Genomic DNA, 19,056 nt, shown 5'->3' with positions numbered 1-19,056 from the left:
AAGACTAGATTTAAATTAAGGAAAGGAATGTTTTGTTCCCCAGTCATTCACAGTAACAACCCTTTAGATGACACAGGGGATCAAAACACTGCCCTGAATACATTTCACTCATTCATTTCAAGATGACAGAACATCACAACACACTCCTGAGGGTGTTTTCCATTTTTAGCCCAATGGACAGTGGAGGGCTTGAAGTATTGATCTACATTTGAACGAGCTCCAAACTGACTGATTGATTTATATTTTATTTTCCATTTTTTTATTTTCATAAAATGTTTGTATCTTTCATCATTTAGCATTATTATTTACATTTTTAAAAAGTGTTCATCTAAAGCACAGTCTTTAATCATCCATTCACAATTTGAGGGCCTGTAGACACATCTAGGATAAGATTGTGGACCAAGACAGGTTTTAGAAGCGTATGTGCTCTCTTCAGATAGAAAGGGCAAGAGATTAAAGAGGGAAGAAAAAGACAGAAAAAAGCAGAGGCAGTAGGAGGGGGTGAGTGTGGGAGGGGAGATGAAGAGTGACGGAGGAGGGTTAGAATGGAGAATTAACACTGGCATTACCACAGGAAAGGACGGAGCAGCCTGACCAACTCTGGGGGACCTTACATTACGTCAGACGAGGGCCCCGGAATGAGCAGAACAATATTTTTTGAGGTAAGGCATCAAGTTAATTAACAAGATTGCATGTTTTTGTACAAACTTTTAACTGTGGGTGTGGAGGGCAATGAATTGGGTTAAAAGACTAAAAAGCCTCATTCTCATAGTCAAAAGGCAAAGAGGAGATCCTTCATTGTGTGTGGGTTTACTGAGCTATACTTTGGAGACAAATTTGAAGATGTATTTCAAAACATGTAGGTAGTTGTCAGGCCGTTGTTAGGCGTTCTCATTAGGTTTATTCAAGATTTTAATTTGAACAAATCCGTGATCTAATCATAAAGATGAGTGACAGTAAAAGTGCTATGTTGCTATATGTTAAGCAAAATAAAAACAATTTAAGTTTAAGCATTTTTTAAGTTTGTTGAAAATCAATCGTCAGTTCCTCAAATTGGGTTTCATACTGTAAGAGCAAATTTGCTGTATGCCGGTTTGCTTTAATTTTACACTTGCTGAACATAAACAAGTAAATATAATTCAGCACATAACCGACAGGCCTGTCATCTGTGGAGGATTAATGACCCTCTCAGGCATTTCCACTGCCTACTGTAACACCACCAGAGACTGCTGTGCTATTGATTAACACACACACACACACTATATATAATCTAACATTAAACAACTTCAAAATTAAATGTTCAGAAATCAAACATTCAAATGTCCTGAACTGGAGTAAGAAGTAAACAAAGAAAGAAAGAAATGAAAAACCTCAAACAAAACAAAATCTTTCAATGTAGATACAGAATTAAGTTATGTTTTGAGCCTGGTACAGTCCTCATCATTAACGCTGTGTTTACAGTACTGGGGGGGGGATGGGTATAGCAGAGGCAGGACGTCCTGTCAATAGCACTCAGAAATTCAGAGAGTGCTTTTATTGATTACTCTGCCTGATTGAAAGCAGGACAGGTTTACTGCATAGTCTTTATAAATTAATATAACGATGAGTAAGTCACATATATCACTATATAAGAAATGTACACATCTAAAATATAAATTATATGCAATAGATAGATGCCTTTTCAACAAATATCTGGCATAAAAAGTGTAAGAGTTTCGAAAACTCCCTGTTGAATTTAGACAAGTGGATCAGCATCAGGTGCAACGTGCGCAAGTATGATCCCAGACATCCCCATCTGCAGAATAACCTCAACCATTCCACTGGGATTCTTTCTTTAAGTTGAGCATTAGGCTAATCCTGTGTGTCCATTAGATGAGTATTACACACTAGCCAGCATAAAAGCAGTTTCAGGTTGACAGCTCTGCTGAGCTCCACAGTATGTAGTGCTTTCAAGGCAGATTGCAGCAGAGCCAACTCACAGCGCGTACTCTGTAGATCAACGCTGACGCCTTTTAAGTAAGATTAAAAGGATCCCTGTACTGCAAACAGATGCATCCTTGGATTTCAGAGCTCAGACTGGTCAGAAACAGACAATGGTGGAGATTCAATGTTTGTTTTTGGGATATTTAATGAAGTGAATACAATGAGCTAAGCAGGGACAGAGCTGTCAAAACAGAAGCTCTGATCAATATAAACAGCGCCTCGACTGTGCCGTCCTCATTAGGTGCTCATGGGCTTCTCGGATACACTTGGAAAACTGTGTCAGAATGAAACAGTTTTGGGTGTTCACTCACAGCACGTTTTTTGCGATCACTCAAGGGGAAACATGTTGCAAATTATTCCTAAACTCTACTTATTTCCTATTAATATGAACCTATGTTAACAGCATAAGATTTTATTGCCTTTCTCGGTTGTCAGTTTTGTGATGCATCTCTGAAGCAGAAAATTCTGGGTGAAGTGATGGGCAGCTTCACCCTGAGGCCAGACCTTCACTAAATTAACTTGATTTATGTTGATTGAATTAAAAACTAAGTATGCTTTGTAGTGTCTGTGCTGTGCAGCTATTGACCCAGCTGAATTTATGACTCTAATCTTCTAGGTCGAAATACTGGACTCAAAAACCAAAGAACAGCTCTGTTTTCTTGACAAGGTACGCAGATTTTACCTCTTACAATCAATGACAGGTACTGCTGCGCTCGGCCAAAACTTAATGGTCAATTGTTTTATTTTGTTTTTAATGCAGGTTGAACCCCATTCAAGCGTAGGTGACATTAAGAGTTTGTTTCACAAGTCATGTAAGTTTTACCCCACAATGGCATTGTATTGTAATTTTACCTAGTCAAATATGAAATATTGGTCACATTTTTCCTCCGCTGATGTGCGCCTGAGTCCTGGTCAGCCCGTCAAGTGTAATATTGCAATAATGAACGAATGACTCATAAACAAGTGCATGGATATTAAACAGGCCTACTGATTTTAGTTTAAATTGTTGTGTAATTTTACTGGTATACTATCCATCTTATTTTTTAACTTGGAATTAAGCCATTTTTTGTGAATGTGCGAGACTTCCGGTTCATTAGCCGCTGTAGGGAAATAATGAGAAGAATAACAACGTGCAGTAAATGTAAACTGTTTGCACTACATACCAGTGTGTTCATACTTAAAATTATACATTAAAATAATATGGTAAGCCACTAGTATGCAATATCAGGCAGAAAAACTAGCTGTTTTGTACAGCTACAAATAGCTGGACGTGAATGACATGGAAGCCAGACACATTCAATTTACAAATGGCCGCGCCAGCTCTTAAGGGAAAAATAAGGTAGATAGTAAAGCTTCCGCTAAAATAGTCCATTTATAGTGTACAGAACATTCGACCTAGCAACAAGATAAATACTGTAACAATACTATAGTACTATTAATGCTGAAGTTATTTTCAGTCAAATCGATACCTTAGACACAAAATGGCGCCAGTTGCGTTTGCATAAACAGTTTTCGCAGTGTCAGACGAGAAACCTGAAAGTAGTCATGAACAAATTGGTCTTAGCGATTGTCTTAAAGGACTTTTAAGGAGTATTCTATTCGGTACCTGATTGGTCTGCAGTTCCCTGGACGAGCTGTGGACGAGCTTGCTATGGAGTGACGGTTAATATGAGGAAATCTCTGACTGCTGAATCCCGCGACCAATCATAATCAAGTATTCCACAGCTCGCATAGCTAATAATGAACAATATGTAGGAGGAACAGGTATTAATAAATGTAATGTTTATCAAATGTTACGTCTATATTCTTGAATTTAGCATTTAATTTATCCTCAGTCTGTTTTTATGACAGTGGGTTGTAGATCTTAAAGGGGTCATATGATGCGATTTCAAGTTTTCCTTTCTCTTTGGAGTGTTACAAGCTGATTGTGCATAGATAAGATCCCTGAAGTTGCAAAGACTAAAGTCTCAAAACCAAAGAGATATTCTTTATCAAAGTTAAGGCTCTGCCACGCCCCCCTAAAACGCCTCGTTCTAACACGCCCCCACATATTTACCTCACTATGTGGAAATATTTGCATAATGCCGCCCAAATGTGCACGCAAAGAAAGAAGGCGTGGTTTCAGTAACCACAGTTAGTGTTGAAGCAGCCATGTCAGGGAGACGCTGTGTGTTTCTAGGCGAAAGCAAAAGCACTTTATTTGGCCTTCCGAAAGTAGATGCATTTAGGAATCTTTAAGATTACTTACAACAGAACAGCAATGCATTTTATGGACGACCGTTTCGTGAAACTAGGAGAGAGAGAGAGAGAGAGAGAGAGAGAGAGAGAGATCACAGTGGAGTCAGCTGTCTTAACTGTGGCTTGTGTACTGCAAACACATACCAGCTTCATCACTGTGTCTGTCACACAACTCTGTTCCCCTTTCAGCCCCGTCTTTACATTTATTTTGAAAGCTGACGCTTGCGATTATGGTAAGGGGTGTTACATTTCCGACGAGTGCTTGCGGTGTTCGGCCAATCACAATGCACTGGGTCAGCTGGCCAATCAGAGCAGACTGCGCTTGTCGGAAGGAGGGACTTTGTAGAAAACGAAGCGTTTGAGAGAGGCGGGGCATAGAGGACCTACAATAATGTACAGTATTTGAAAAATAATGTGTTTTTTGAACATTAAAGCATGTCGACATATTCTGTTAGACCAAATACACAAAATAATGATATTTAAAAAAGCATCATATGACCCCTTTAATATTTGATACATAATATGTAATATTTGTATAATTTTTCTTTCTCACTGTCAGATCCCAAATGGTATCCAGCTAGACAAGCCCTGAGGCTGGAGCCCAGTGAGTATGAGTAACTCATAATACATTGTGCTACTGCTCATTCAGAATGTCATAACTGGACCTTGAAAACGTTTGACTTCTCTCTGACGTATGCAGGACTTCTCCAATCACTTAGTCTGTTTAAACCCCGCCCCTTCTAGCTTGTGTTGATCTGCCTCTACTTTTGAGTGCAACTCCCACATCTCAAAATCCAACAACCAGAACCAATTCTCCGTCCTTTTTTTCTTTTTTGTAATCTGTTACAATTGGATGTTTCTTCATGACAGTTTCAGTGTTACAGCTAAAATATAAGTCCTTGCTTTTCTGAGGTCTGTTTCTTTAGAGATAACCAAGAAAATATTTAAGGACTTGTTTATTCCTTGGGTAGAAATGGAATCATAAAAAAATCTTTCATCTGCTCCATTTCCACCAATTGCTAAACCCACACACTGAATTGAGGGATATTATTCATCTAAGCTACTTTTGAAAACTAACCAGATGAAGACAGGATGTTACACAAACATTGTGGATGTTCTCAGATGTGCCTTGATGTCTTGCTACCTCTAGCGCTTTTAAAGGCAGCATTTTTCAGGTTTCAGAAAGCAAGATAAGTGCTATCTGCCGAGAGCTGCTTTGATGCAAACCCAAACCTATGCTTACCTAAAACTTTAACACTAGCTATAACAAATCTAGTTCTGCATTTGTGGTTTTTAGAAGGAAAAGCACTGAGAAATGATGACCTGCTACAGAATCTGCCTGTCGGGACCTCAGCGACCTTGTATTTCAAAGACCTTGGCCCACAACTGGGATGGACGATGGTATGTGATTTGCAAAATGTAATTCTGACAGTATCCATCATACAATCTTTAAAAACATCAATGATCTGCAGGTTTTTCTGGCGGAGTACATAGGTCCCCTTCTGATATATCTCCTCTTCAATTTCCGCGTCCCATACATCTATAACCACAAATACACCTTCACCTCCAGCTCTCATCATGTGGTCAAGTACATTCTTTAAAAAAATTACCTTTTTTGTTCCATGGAAGAAATAAAGTCATATGGATTTCAAATGACATGAGGGTGAGTAAATAACACAATTTGTATTTTCTCTTCAGTTTGGCTTGTGCTTGTCACTCTTTCCACTATATCAAGAGGCTATTTGAAACAATCTTTGTGCATCGGTTTTCTAATGGCACGATGCCTCTCAGAGCCATTGTAAGGGTGAGTGTTTGGTCTCACTGGACTGGTTTTCTACTGTGTCAATTGAAAATTAACCCGAAAAGTAATTTGCCTACTTCAGGAATACAGTAAAACAATAATTTAATATCAGTTTAGTTATTTTCTGAGAAATGTGACAAACTGAACAATACTATTATGATTAGGAAAACTGCAAGTGTTGAATCCTCAAAGCTGAAGCTAATTCTCTGAATTCACAGAATTGTGCGTATTATTGGGGTTTTGCAGCATGGTTAGCATACTACATCAACCATCCTCTCTACACACCACCATGTGAGTACCAGCGGAGACAAATCTTTTTAATAATCACTTCAATTTGATTATTAATTAAACTTGTTTTTATGTTTTACAGCATATGGAGAGACGCAGGTCAACTATGCACTAATTATCTTTGTGGTATGTGATGTTTCTGGTTTAATAAACACTATAGGTTACAATAGTATCAAAAATCTGGTACCACTAAAAATCTAATATAACCTATTATGTTTGGGCCACATTCTGTATTAAAGATAGATTGTTTGTTTTCCAGTTATGTGAGGCAGGTAATTTTTCCATCCACTGGTCACTAAACAGTTTAAAATGTGAAGGTGGGTGTATTATGTCAAATTTCTATGGCATTACTGTAGATCAGGATACTTGCGTATGACCCCATTTTTTGTTGTTTAAAGGTGCAAAATGTTGCAGGTTCCCAAATCCATCTAAAAACCCTTTTACGTGGCTTTTCTTCTTTGTTTCATGTCCCAACTACACATATGAGGTAACAGCAGCACCATTGTCATAATCAAATATATAACACTACCTCTGCCACCTCCGACCGGTCAATCACCTCTTTGCTTACATTTTTCATCAGGTGGGTGCTTGGGCGGGCCTGTCCATCATGACCCAGTTACAATATTATATATATATATATATATATATATATATATATATATATATATAAAATGAGTTTCAAAAATATATATTATTTATAAATATATATGAATTCATGTTAGTTTTTACGTTACGTTTTTGATATTTTGTTATAAATAAAAATATATATTACTATTATTATAGAAAAATGTAAATGTACAATATCTGATTTATTTAAAAAAAAGGTTTTTTTTTGTTTTGTTTTTTGCAGTGGCTCTCTTCACATTTGTAGGTTTTATTCAAATGACCATCTGGGCCAAAGGAAAACACAAAACTTACACCCGGGAGTTTAAGGACTACCCAAACCTCCGCATGCCAATCCTCCCTTTCATCCTTTGACATTTATATAAACCAACTTCAGGTCAAAATCCAGAGACATTATGATTTCAGCTGAGAGAACTAGGACACATCTGAACAGCTGCATGTAAATGAAGCTGATTTATGGCACCCTCTGGAAAGTATTATGAAGTTAAATCCGCTTTTCAACAATATCTGACGGTTATCATGCAAGATGATGTCGAACATTGTTGTATTTATAATGGTATGCCACTTGGGATTTTAAATAAGCAGATTTGTAAGAATTTGTGTTGACGCAACATATTATTGTTGGTTAAATAATTTCCACAACTATCCATGTGCAAAATACAGTACTCTACCTCTGTAAACCAACTACTTCAGCATGAAAGAAAAGATTTTTTCTTAAACAGAGGGAGTTACACTAATTAGCTACAATATTTATTAAAAACAATATTTATATGAAAATACTGAACTTTTGGGGTCAAATAAAAATAATTTGTTTTACCTGAAATCTCATTAACTGGTTCAGATGGTTATAAAATACCAATCTCGAGTGATACTATTTAATAAATATTTCCAGACTGTATTGCTGATGGTAATGTTATTGCATTCACTCTTGTCAAAGTGGTCGGTGAGCAATAACATTTTTAATAGTATTATTTTGGGGTATTTTTGAAAGAAAGAAATAAAGAAAGAAAAACCAAAATTAACTTTGTACAATTCCTTGCTACCAGCTATTTCTAGTCAACAAATTACAAAACTGAACATTCAACATTTGGTTTAATTACAACACTTGTTTGTATGCTACACTTTTGTAACTTGGCAAGAATTATTAAAGCCTTAACTTGCAATGCATCACAATGCAATGTGCATTTCAATAGCAATAGCCTTTGCAATAAAATCTATTGCATCATTTGATTTGTTTCTAAAACCAAATTCTTTGTATAAAAGTGACATTGACATAATAAAGTGCTACAGTATTCATAAGACTAACTTAGTCCAGTTCCATCTGTATTTTGTTGTGGTTTGGTTGCATTTCTATAAAAAAAAAAAAAAAAAAAGGCCAAGCAAAGAAGGTGTGCAAAGCCGTTACTGCGTAAATGCTCAGAAGTCTCAAACTGAGTGTTTGGTAAAGAAGAAAAAAAATCATCTCCTCTTCTTTTATGACTCTTTTGTGTGCCCTGCCAGATGACTCCAATTGACCTGCTCAAATGACCCTCTTCAGTGAAGATTTCAGGCTTTCGTTTTCACTGGAAAGACTCTCATGTCCCGCCGGGCACCGGCTGCCCTTGGGTGCAACACAATGGCATCATCTTCTCCGGATTGCTGCTTTGCGAAATTCACAAACACCTACAGGGAGTGAAACAAAGAGAGTGCGACTACATAAAGAGCCAAATTGCCCTCGTTCCAGTGCATTTGTCACATGCAGGCTTGGAAACAAATGGTGGCATTCACAAGACGGATGGATGCTTGTGGCAATCTGACCCTGAACTGGACTGTTGTATTCTGTGCTTGTCTAGTTTGGGATATCATGTCCCAGAAGGAGGACAGCACCATCAAAAATACTGCTATACCTATAATAGTTCTCCCTGTTTTGGACTAAGGGAGTCATACATTTTCCAAGCTTAAATGTATCGCATAAGGAGATACTGACAAATATTTGAAAATCTAAATGGTACAGGTTGATCTAGGCCAGCAGGGTCATATGAAATACCTGGTCCAGTGTTGTCTGGGACACTGAGTAATCTTCGATATTCAGCATTTCTTTGTTGGCCAAGACTAGCTGGAAGATTTTGGCCAGGGAGGAAGAAGCGATCTCATACTGTAGAGTATTATAGTGTTTCTCCCTCTGAATGCAGCCTGGAAATGTGCTCTCCATAAACGCTTCGGCCGGATTCAGATCTGGTACAGTGCTGGCTTTGGCTGCTCTGATTTTCATGGTGACCACATATCCATCACCAAATCTGCAGGGAAAACATACAAGAGATGTTCAGAGAATAGATATGCAAATACAAAATATTTTGCACTATGGAAAATCGAAATTTTTATGTGAACATTAGTGAAAATTTGTGATTTTACTTGTATTTGAGGTGCTGGATTGTGCCAAGACACTTGTCATATGATGTATGAATCTCAATTTCGAAAAATTGACACTTAAGACTGGTTTTGTGGTCCAGGGTCACATATCAAGTAAATATATCCAAATTTGTACCTATAGAAACGAGTTGACAAAAAAACTTTTTTCTAAAAGTGAAAAAAAAAAAAACGTTTTTCACCTAAGGTTAAGATGTAGGTTAGTATGGAAGCCAGTTTCTGCCACAGGAAAAACTAATTAAAAAGGTAATTGTGAATTTATCTCACAATTCAGACTTTGTCACAATTCTGACAATATATCTCACAATTTCTCACTTTTTCGTCAGAAAAAAAGTCAGAATTGTGAGATAAAAAGTCACAATTATCTTTTTATTTTGTGGTGGAAACAAAAAAAACCCCGCCAGATTTAAACTCAGATTGAATTCAGATGAAAAAGTCGGAACTGCGAAGTTACAATTCTGGGTTTATATCTTCCAATTCTGACTTTTTTCTCAGAATTCTTTGAAAAAAAATCTGAATTGTAAGATAAAAATGTCAAAATTACCTTATTGTTTTATTATGTGGCTGAAACAGGCTTCCATAGGTTAGTATATAGTATTTATAATTAGCGGTATATAAAAATTCACGTGTTTTGACGTGTTCTTGCCTGTGTGATGTAAGGACCACTGCCCTGCCACCCTGAATCACACTCATGATGGAGTTCCAGAGGAACCTCCGAGAGTGAGGATCCATTCCTGTGGTTGGCTCATCCTGGCACAGGGGAAAAAAACATGCTAGTAACAATCCTTATCTTATTCTGAGATAAATCGCACAGACAGGACCTTACTAGGAGCAGAAGAGCTGGATAGCCAATCATTGCAATAGCTGTTGAGAGTTTACGCTTGTTTCCACCACTGTATGTGCCGGCAGTGTAGCCTGCATACTCAAATAAACCCAGTTTCTGAATTCCCCATTCAGCCACCTGCATCAAAGAGAGATAGAGGTCTCTGTCAGAAATCCTCAGAGAGAAAGAAATAAGAAGAGATACGAAAGTGGAATATGGTCTCACTCTGCTGATCTCGGATTCCGGGACTACTCTGAGCCGAGCGTATAAGTGCAGATGTTCTCTTCCTGTTAGAAGATCATCTATGGCATCAAACTGAGGGCAGTAGCCCATGTTCTGGTGCACATCCAAAATGTTGGTAAGAATGCTGGAGCATCACAAGAAATCAACCAAGTTAATGACAAAATCAAAATGTGTTGAAATCAAAATTAGTATAAAGTGTGAAATTTGCTACATCACTAGCAATACCAAACAAAATAGTAAAAATGACAATGGTTTCCTCATACAAATTCCTACTGGGTGTTGCTATGGTGTTTATGTGCAGTTGCTAGGGAGTAATGAGTGGTTAGTGTGTTGCTATGCAGTTGCTAGGGTCTTCTAGGTGGTTGCTAGGGTAAAAATAACAATTGTGTCAAACAGTTTGCTGAACAGTCTTCCTGCCCCTTTAACCCCACCCACTCTGGACAAAGTCCAATCAAACAGGTAGTCTCACCCCAAACTCAAACTATAAAGTGCAACAGTTGTGATCAGGAAGTAAAAAGCACATTAATTTTCTCCTTAGTGGGATTGATTTGTAAAGACTACGTTGCTACCTAATTGATGGTATATGCATGAAGCCATCATCCTGCATTATTTCAACTTTTTTTTTTTTTTTAAGTAATTGTGTCTAACATCTGAATTGGTGAAAAACTACACCCATGATTTAGCAGAGAAATCTCCACCAATCATTGAATCAAAGCTAACAAACCTCTGTATCGCCCACCCACTCCCATGAATCTCTGCGAATGATGTAGACTCAGTTTCCTTATGCTTTCAAACTACTTTGTCTGAATTCCAAGTATTTTTTGCTGCAATTCAACGTTTTTAATGTTGGGATTCACCTTGGAGCTGGTTAGTTTGGTTCATGTCTTATAACTTTTAAACAAAGACCTTTTCAAAATCCCCATGTTAGAAAAAAATGAATCGAAAAATACTTCCGGAACCAAGACCACTGAAAAAGTCAACGGGCGCTGTTGCACTCTATTGGTTGAACCAAAAAGCACCACAGTGCAAATTCTTCAGTTCTACCTAATTAGATAAAATGTTTGTTAGCCAGATAGCTAACTGAGTAGCTAGCACTGCTGTCTGTGCGAATTACCAAGATAGAAAACACCCGCTGAGGAGAGAATCTTCACTAAAGATCAGGGTTGGGGAGTAACGGAATACATGTAACGGCGTTACGTAATCAGGATACAAAAATCTAGTAACTGTAATCCGTTACAGTTACATCAAAAAACAAAGTATTCAGATTACAGTTACATTTTGTAAAAAGTGGGAATGCTATCAGGATTACATTTGTTTAATTTAAAATTAAATAAATGAGTAATTTGACATCACGCTATATATTTAGCGCTGCTTCATCATAGTTCCTTGTAGAGCCCTGCACGGGCCTCAAATATAGGCCCTAGCCCGGCCCGTGTCCAACAGCTTATCAGAATTTCCGGCCCGAGCCCATCTTTTTTTTCCCTTCTCCCAAAACAGCTTATACTACCGTTTCAGCTATTAAAATAGTTCAGTTTTGTATGTAATGGCGAAGTGATTATATTTTGTTTCTTTGTTAATTTAGAAAAAAAAGTTTGGATCATTTTTTGTTCGTTAAATATACGTTTTTGTTTTTTAAAGTAACGAAAGGCAGACAGTGAGCTGCTCATAGCCTATGTTAGCCTTCTCAAATCATCACGACTTGCCTAAAATAAAATCTATAGATATAAAACAGTTCAAGGATATAACAATGTTTAAACGTTAAACCTAGATAAATGTGCACTAGGCCTATATCCAATAGTTTGTGCGGAGAGTGGAAGCTAAAGCGCGCTTTGCAGGACATGGAGGCGCCAGCGCGATCGCTTGCATTTTTTTCAGTGGATACGCCGTCATTTTTGCTCATAAAAGTAAGAGTAATACATCATTCTGAACTGTAAAGGGTCTACTTTTATTTGTGTGCACTCACAATATCAACAAAACGTTGTGCTTTTATAAAATAGAGAAAACAAACATGATGCGCTTTCTGCCATCTCGTCTTGAACAGGAGCGCTTCACAAAAATGAACCGAAACTCAGCGAATAGATGCCTCACAGACATGAAAAATATATCTATAGAAAACTTTAAATTACTACTTAACGAAATAAAACAAATCGAAAACAAAAACTCTTTCATTATAATCATAATCATAATCCGTAAAGATGCACTTCTCTCTAAAGGCATCTTTAGAGAGAAGCTAACTGAGATATGTTAGCTAATGTGGAGATGGCGAGTCAGGATCGACAACTTCATCCTTGCAACACCGACTCAGAAAACACTAGTTTATTAGTAAATAATTCAAATATCTCCTTACTATTTCCCCCTGACACATTCATGGTAATTACTTTTGCTGGGGCTTTGCGGCAAGCTTTAGCCTATTGCGTGCATTTGAACGCAGAACTCTTCAGCTGTGCTCTGCTGCTGGACACTAAACACCGTCGAGCCCGGGCTGAAATGCAGGCTTAACTATTACTTACTTACTATTACTTATAACTTATTTACATATGTAACTTGAAGTAATCCAAAAGTAATCAGATTACATTACTTTTATATTGTAGTACTTGGATTACGTTACTGAATACTTTTTTGATGAAGTAATTTGTAACTGAAACGGAATACATTTTAAAAGTAACCCTCCCAACCCTGCTAAAGATCTATCATAACCTTAACAGTGTTGTGTTAGCAAAACAAACCTGTAACCAGTCACAACAGCTTCCCCTGAAGTGACATCTATGTCTCCTGTCAGCATTTTGAATGTGGTAGTTTTCCCAGCACCATTCACACCCAAAAGTCCAAAGCACTGTGGAAGGAGAAAAGAGTTCACACAAAGCTCAGAAGTCAGAAGGTTGCTGAAGTCAAAGCTCATGGTGCTCTTAATACAAAGACCAAATGTCTCCATTGATTACCTGTCCTGGTGACACTCCTACACATATCCTGTCAACCGCTGGCCTGATCGTTCCAGTATACGTCTATAGAGAGGAAAAACTCACTCATGATCTCTATTATGTGAAACATTAACCATCGTGCACCAGCACAAAGTGGACAGACTTGCCTTTGATAAGTCTTTTATCTGAAGGATGTCGCTAGAGCTTCCTCCTTTGTAAATCCTCTCTCTCTCTTTGGCCACATCCACATCTTCATTAGTTACTGGCGGCTTCTTCAAATCTGACATCCTGTAGAAAGAGACAGCATATCTGTATATGGGGATGCAACATTTCTACTGGAGTGACTCTTTTGAATGTATTTCTTCTTACCAGTGGTCCAGGAAGAATCTGTACTGTATCAGAACATTCAGGATGAAATAGACAAACCCCTCTATCGCCATGAATGTCACATTCTTTCCCACAAAGTCCCAGCTGAAGGGATCCGAACTGAAGTCCTCACCTGAGACGCACATTAGATGTATATGAACCTCACAAGAAGTTTCACCAACATTTACATTTTTAGAACCAACTATAAATTATATAAACTATATAGCTATGCAGTTATGTGCAGTTGCATTCTTACATGGTTGGTAGGGTGCCCTGGGTGGTTGCTAGGGTATTCTGGGTGGTTGCTATGGCATTGCTATTGCTAGGGTTTTCTATGTGGTTGTTAGTCCTTTGCCGTGGACGCTAGAGTGTTCAGCATGGTTGCCAGGGTGTTGCTAGGGTATTCTGGGTGATTGTTTGGGTGTTGCCAAGCATTTTCTAGGATGTTCTGCATAGTTGCCAGGTTGTTGCTAGGGTGTTGGGTTTTAGGGTGTTATGGGTGATTGCTAAAATGTTGCTTTGTAGTTTCTAGGATGTTCTAGGTAGTTGCTAGTGAGGTGCTATATGGTTGTGAGAGTGTTCTTTGTGGTTGCCTAGGTGTTGCTAGGGTATTCTGAGTGGTTGTTAGTACGTTTCCAAGCAGTTTCTATTGTGCTCTGAGCGGTTACTAGGGCATTGCTATATAGTTGCTGTTCTGGACAGTTGCTAGTGTGTTGCTTTGCAATGTTAGAGTGTTCTGGGTTGTTGCTAGGGTGTTGATAGGGTATTCTGGGTGGTTATTAGGCTGTTGCCAAGCGGTTTCTATGGTACTCTGGCTGGCTGCTAGGGTGTGCAAACAGTTTCCTCTTTGTTCTGGGTGGTTGCCAGTGTGTTCCTAGGGTATTTTGGGTGGCTTCTAGGGTGTTCTGGGTGGTTGCTAATGTATAGCTATGCAAGTCTCTCCCAAGTCCCCAAGTTTCTGCTTTTCTGGTGCTTTTCTTTTCATGATAGACAAAAAAATAAGCTTGTTTTATAGCCCTTCCAATATCTTAGAGAAGTATCTAGTTAGTTAAAGAGACATCTCAAGTTAGTCCTAGTAGAATTTGAGCAGTTTTGAAGATCAGTTTAAGCCTGAGTCTGATCCATTTGGTTATCAAAAATAATTGTTGCTTTGAATTGCCATCAGATGCAATGTGAATCTCCTATGAAGATACAGGTGACAAATGTAAGGTGTTATATTTCCATCATGTTGACATATAGATTAAAGCTCAGTGACTTTTATGGAGGCCAGATCACTGGGTCCAAACCTTGCCAGGGGCCAGGTTAGGGTTGGTCGCAACAGCCTCAATACGACCGATTGAAATGCGAGGTTGGAACAGGAGCAGGACTCACCAAAGCGTGCATACACGTCCATCACAGCCTGGTTCATTGCCATGTCAATGAGCCCGCGTCCCAAACAAAAGTGAGGAAAGACAAGTAGAGCTTTCTTCAGCACCTGGTTACACTTATACAGAGCCTGCGAGAGTAGAGACAGATGGAGGATGAATTGTCTTGAACTTTTGGCCTAAATGACTAATGCATTTAGTACATTATTTAAATTCGAATTATGATATTAGTGGAAATTGGGATTAGTGGAAAAATGTACACTACAATAAATTGAAGGCTGGGATGTTTTACCTCTGTACTGTCAAACAGGTCTAATATGAACGTGATGGCACTGCTGTTGATGCCAATGAAGAGGTTGATGCAGGACAGAGAGACGTACGCTGTGCTGGGCACGTTAAATACATAAGACATCGGATACATCATGGGAGTCACCGACCAACTATTTCACAAGAAAAAAGACTGATTAGAATATGTTAAAATATTCAAACCTTTCAGTGGGGTCTACTTATGACCCTTCATCTCTCAGGCCGATATGTACTGCTACAGCTACTGAGCGTGACTTTTTAAACAGAGTACTTTTAGATTTTGACCCACATATCTAATAACACCTTGAAATGCTGTTCTGCCAAAAGAAATGTAAAAGGATCAATGAAAGATGACGCATTTTTCCATTACCCATAAAGCATCAGCAGAGCTATCAGGGCTTGCAAGTTGCCAGGTGAGGTGTAGCATTTTTTGTCAAATGCAATAAAAATCCCCACAACCATCGCTGCACTGACAGCATAGTTTATCTGAAATGACAGGACAACAGCAAAACTGAATTAACAGACCATTCCAGAGAACATAAGACAATGCTATGGAATAAACACACTTGTATACTTATTGTATATTTATTATACACTATAAAGGCACTTACTGGTCAAAATAACATGCTTCTGGTTTATCAGTATTTAATTTATGATTATTATTATTACTTTAAGAGATTATGTTTTCTAGCTGGCTAACATAGGTTTTGTTGAAAGTGCAAAAATGATTTGTGATAGTCTAAAAAAAAACTATAAGCCAATCAATAATGTTTTGCATCGTATGTCATTTTTTAGCATAGTGTGTTCATAAATTTATGGCATGACATTTATAGATGTATAATTTCCAGCTTGTTGCATATTTTCATTGTGTAAAGAAAAAAAAAGAATCTAAATAAAAACAATTTAATTTAATGAACAAAAGAAATGGTAAAGAACATAATATTTAATGAGAAATCTAAATATTTAGGGCAAACTGCTAAAAATTAAAAACCGTTTTTGTTGTGGGGCCAGTATTTTTTATTTTTTTTTAATAAATAAATAAATAAATAAAACTATTAAATTGTTTTTATAATAAAAACAAAAGAAATGGTACATAACATAACATTTAATAAAAATGTAAATATTTCTAGCAAATATAGAAATATACTAATAATAAAAAATTAGTAAAAATGTAATTGTAGGATACTAACCATGTCCCAAAAGAAGTTAGCAATCCAGTACACCAGAGGGCTGACCCCACTCACAAACTGCAGGTGTTTGGCCTGTGTCACTCTCTCCTGGATCAGATACAGCACAAAACTGGCAGGTACGAAGGACATGGCGAAAATCACACAGATAGCGACCACTGCATCCACTGAGGTGCTCAGTCTGAGAGAATGAATGAGTGAACAATAAAGATATTTCACATGCATAAAAAGCTCTACTGAGACTGATTTAAATGACTGAAGTAAAACAACTGTGTGAAGTACTGTCAGGATTACACTCACACTGTGACCTCCGACAGCTGTTCCTTGGTCAGGTTTAGTGGATGATTGATGGCTGTGATGCCATACTCATTTAAATCGGCTCCAGGAGGCAGGTTGGCTCGAAGGATGCCGTTATTTGCCACGTTCATGAAGGCCACCATAGCGTGCCAGCCTTTGTTATTGAACCACACCTAGAGGAGATAACAAATGGGTTATTTATCTTGAATGGGACGAGCCAAGCTCAGTAAACTGTGACAGAAAGTGAAGCCGAAAGAAATCTCACCTTGACATTGTTTTCAGTTTCCATATATCTCAAGAAAGTCCCAAACTCCTGCAGAGTAAGCTTTGAGTATCTTCCCTGTAAATGATCACAACAGTTAAGTTACAACAATTTTTATCTTTTAATTATATTAGAAAAACTAAAAGCAATTTTCATTCATTACTTTGCTTCGATTACATCAATTCGCAATGAAAACAATCCGAACATTTACCCCTGTAACATTAAGCAGACGTCCTAACTGAGCAGCTGCATTCTGGATGGTTTTAGGATCCACATCGAGAACAGGAAGTCGCCCTCCAACAGAAATACCACCATACCTGAAGAAAAGAGACTGTCATTCTTCCACATTATTTAGATCACAGAATGCATCGATGTGTTCTCTAAGTGTCCACAAGAGGGAGTCATTGTATTTTTTACTTCGTGTTCAAGTCACCCATACCTTTGTTCATTCACCCAGTACTTGCTCTTCAAGCTGTACAACAAAAACACAAACAAGATGAATTCCTGGAAACATGAGAGCAAGTTAATGAATGATTAGTCGCAAATGCGCCATAATACCTTGTCCGTATTAAGTTTGGGTAGGTCTTCACCAAATAATCAGAGATGTTCCTGCCAGTCAGATCCATCAACATGTCACCAGTGGATTGAATCCTCTGAAATGCAGGCGACACTATATCACTATACATCATTTTAAAGACTTTATATAGTTGTATCTTTAACTGAGAGACACACCTGGGGAGGAGGAAGACCTCCAGCACCTTCTGGACACACAGGTAACATGGTGAGTTTGTTGGGCGTGCTGCACTGGCAGCTGGGAGACGGACTAATGTCCGTCCATTCTGGGTTACCCAGCATCTCAATGAGTGCTGGGTTCACAAGGGGCATCTCCCACTCTGTGGTTATGTTATTACACGGATAGTCTCTGTGGGAAGCAAGAATGGACATGGTAAGCAGGACAAACACCTCTGGAGATTCATGTATCTCATAAGAATGCATGTGCACGTACTCTAGAGGTTCATCCACCATACAGCGAGTCCCAAATCCAGGTCTGTTTAGAAGAACCTCGCCAAAATACCTCATATCTGGGCTTTGCATCTGTTCATTGCTGGAAAAAATAGACATAAAAAGACTGTTTTAACTGCGTAGTTAACTATTCAGTAAATAGCCAATTCTGTTCCAATGTAAATATACTGTACCTAAAGAAGGTGAACTGTCGGCCGTACATCCATGGGCTTAGAGTAAGACTGGGGTATTCGCCGAATGGAGGAACAATCAGCGTAAACATCAGAGAAACAAGGACGAAACTAGCAGGCAACACAATCTGAGGAAGAGAATATCAGCAGGCACCATTAAAACTCTCATTTTTCAACCAAATCCTATGGACTTCATTACTGGCGCTACAAAAGCAACAAGTTTCCAAAGCAATACTGTTATTCTGACCTGGGCGAGGAAGTCTTTGCCGGATCGTGTGGTGTGATGGAACCTCTTAATGAGAAGAGCAAAAAACTGTTTCAAGACCAGAAAGATTCCCTTCAACTGATAGGATCCTCTGCCATCTTTGCTGGTTGAACCTCCAGAGTTAGACTGGCCATTAGCATACACCGACCGGTCTGTATCTGCACACAAGATCAACACAGTCAAAATATAGATCCAAATTATTTTCACTATTATTTTTAAAATGTTTTGGTCAACTAATATGGGTGTATATACAGTATCTCACAAAAGTGAGTACACCCCTCACATTTTTGTAAATATTTTATTATATCTTGTGACAACACTGAAGAAATGACACTTTGCTACAATGTTGACAATGTTACAATGCTACAGTGTACAGCTTGTATAACAGTGTAAATTTGCTGTCCCCTCAAAATAACGCAACACACAGCCATTAATGTCTAAACCGCTGGCCACAAAAGTGAGTACACCCCTAAGTGAAAATGTCCAAATTGG

At 38.2% G+C, this 19,056-nt stretch overlaps 1 protein-coding gene and 1 pseudogene across 1 annotated transcript; one reads left to right on the top strand and one right to left on the bottom strand.

Annotated features, from left to right (window-relative positions):
- The first annotated feature begins 585 nt into the window (after nucleotides 1–585).
- On the top strand, nucleotides 586–8,288 carry LOC107697782 (very-long-chain enoyl-CoA reductase-like). The gene is made up of 13 exons (XM_016498643.1): nucleotides 586–662; nucleotides 2,600–2,650; nucleotides 2,744–2,795; nucleotides 4,781–4,825; nucleotides 5,519–5,622; nucleotides 5,694–5,809; nucleotides 5,920–6,025; nucleotides 6,241–6,313; nucleotides 6,393–6,436; nucleotides 6,570–6,627; nucleotides 6,709–6,797; nucleotides 6,891–6,925; nucleotides 7,135–8,288. Exons 1-13 carry the CDS (start codon nucleotides 639–641, stop codon nucleotides 7,286–7,288), a joined length of 951 nt encoding a protein of 316 aa, XP_016354129.1. The 5' UTR covers nucleotides 586–638; the 3' UTR covers nucleotides 7,289–8,288.
- LOC107697774 (retinal-specific ATP-binding cassette transporter-like) overlaps nucleotides 8,173–19,056 on the bottom strand; it is a 39,848-nt pseudogene continuing 28,964 nt past the window's right edge.

Source organism: Sinocyclocheilus anshuiensis, unplaced genomic scaffold (assembly GCF_001515605.1).
Source record: "Sinocyclocheilus anshuiensis isolate Anshui unplaced genomic scaffold, SAMN03320099.WGS_v1.1 scaffold886, whole genome shotgun sequence".
NCBI classification, from domain to species: domain Eukaryota; kingdom Metazoa; phylum Chordata; class Actinopteri; order Cypriniformes; family Cyprinidae; genus Sinocyclocheilus; species Sinocyclocheilus anshuiensis.
The sequence above is the reverse complement of the archived record's forward strand: the minus strand, read 5'-3'. Positions and strand labels throughout refer to the sequence as shown.

Bases quoted from the DNA above. Each gene is read 5' to 3' on its own strand.
- LOC107697782 (XM_016498643.1), top strand. From the start codon at position 639: ATGAGCAGAACAATATTTTTTGAG. The intron at 663-2,599 runs GTAAGGCATCAA...CTAATCTTCTAG, and splicing joins GCAGAACAATATTTTTTGAG to GTCGAAATACTGGACTCAAA. The intron at 6,314-6,392 runs GTGAGTACCAGC...TATGTTTTACAG, and splicing joins TCCTCTCTACACACCACCAT to CATATGGAGAGACGCAGGTC.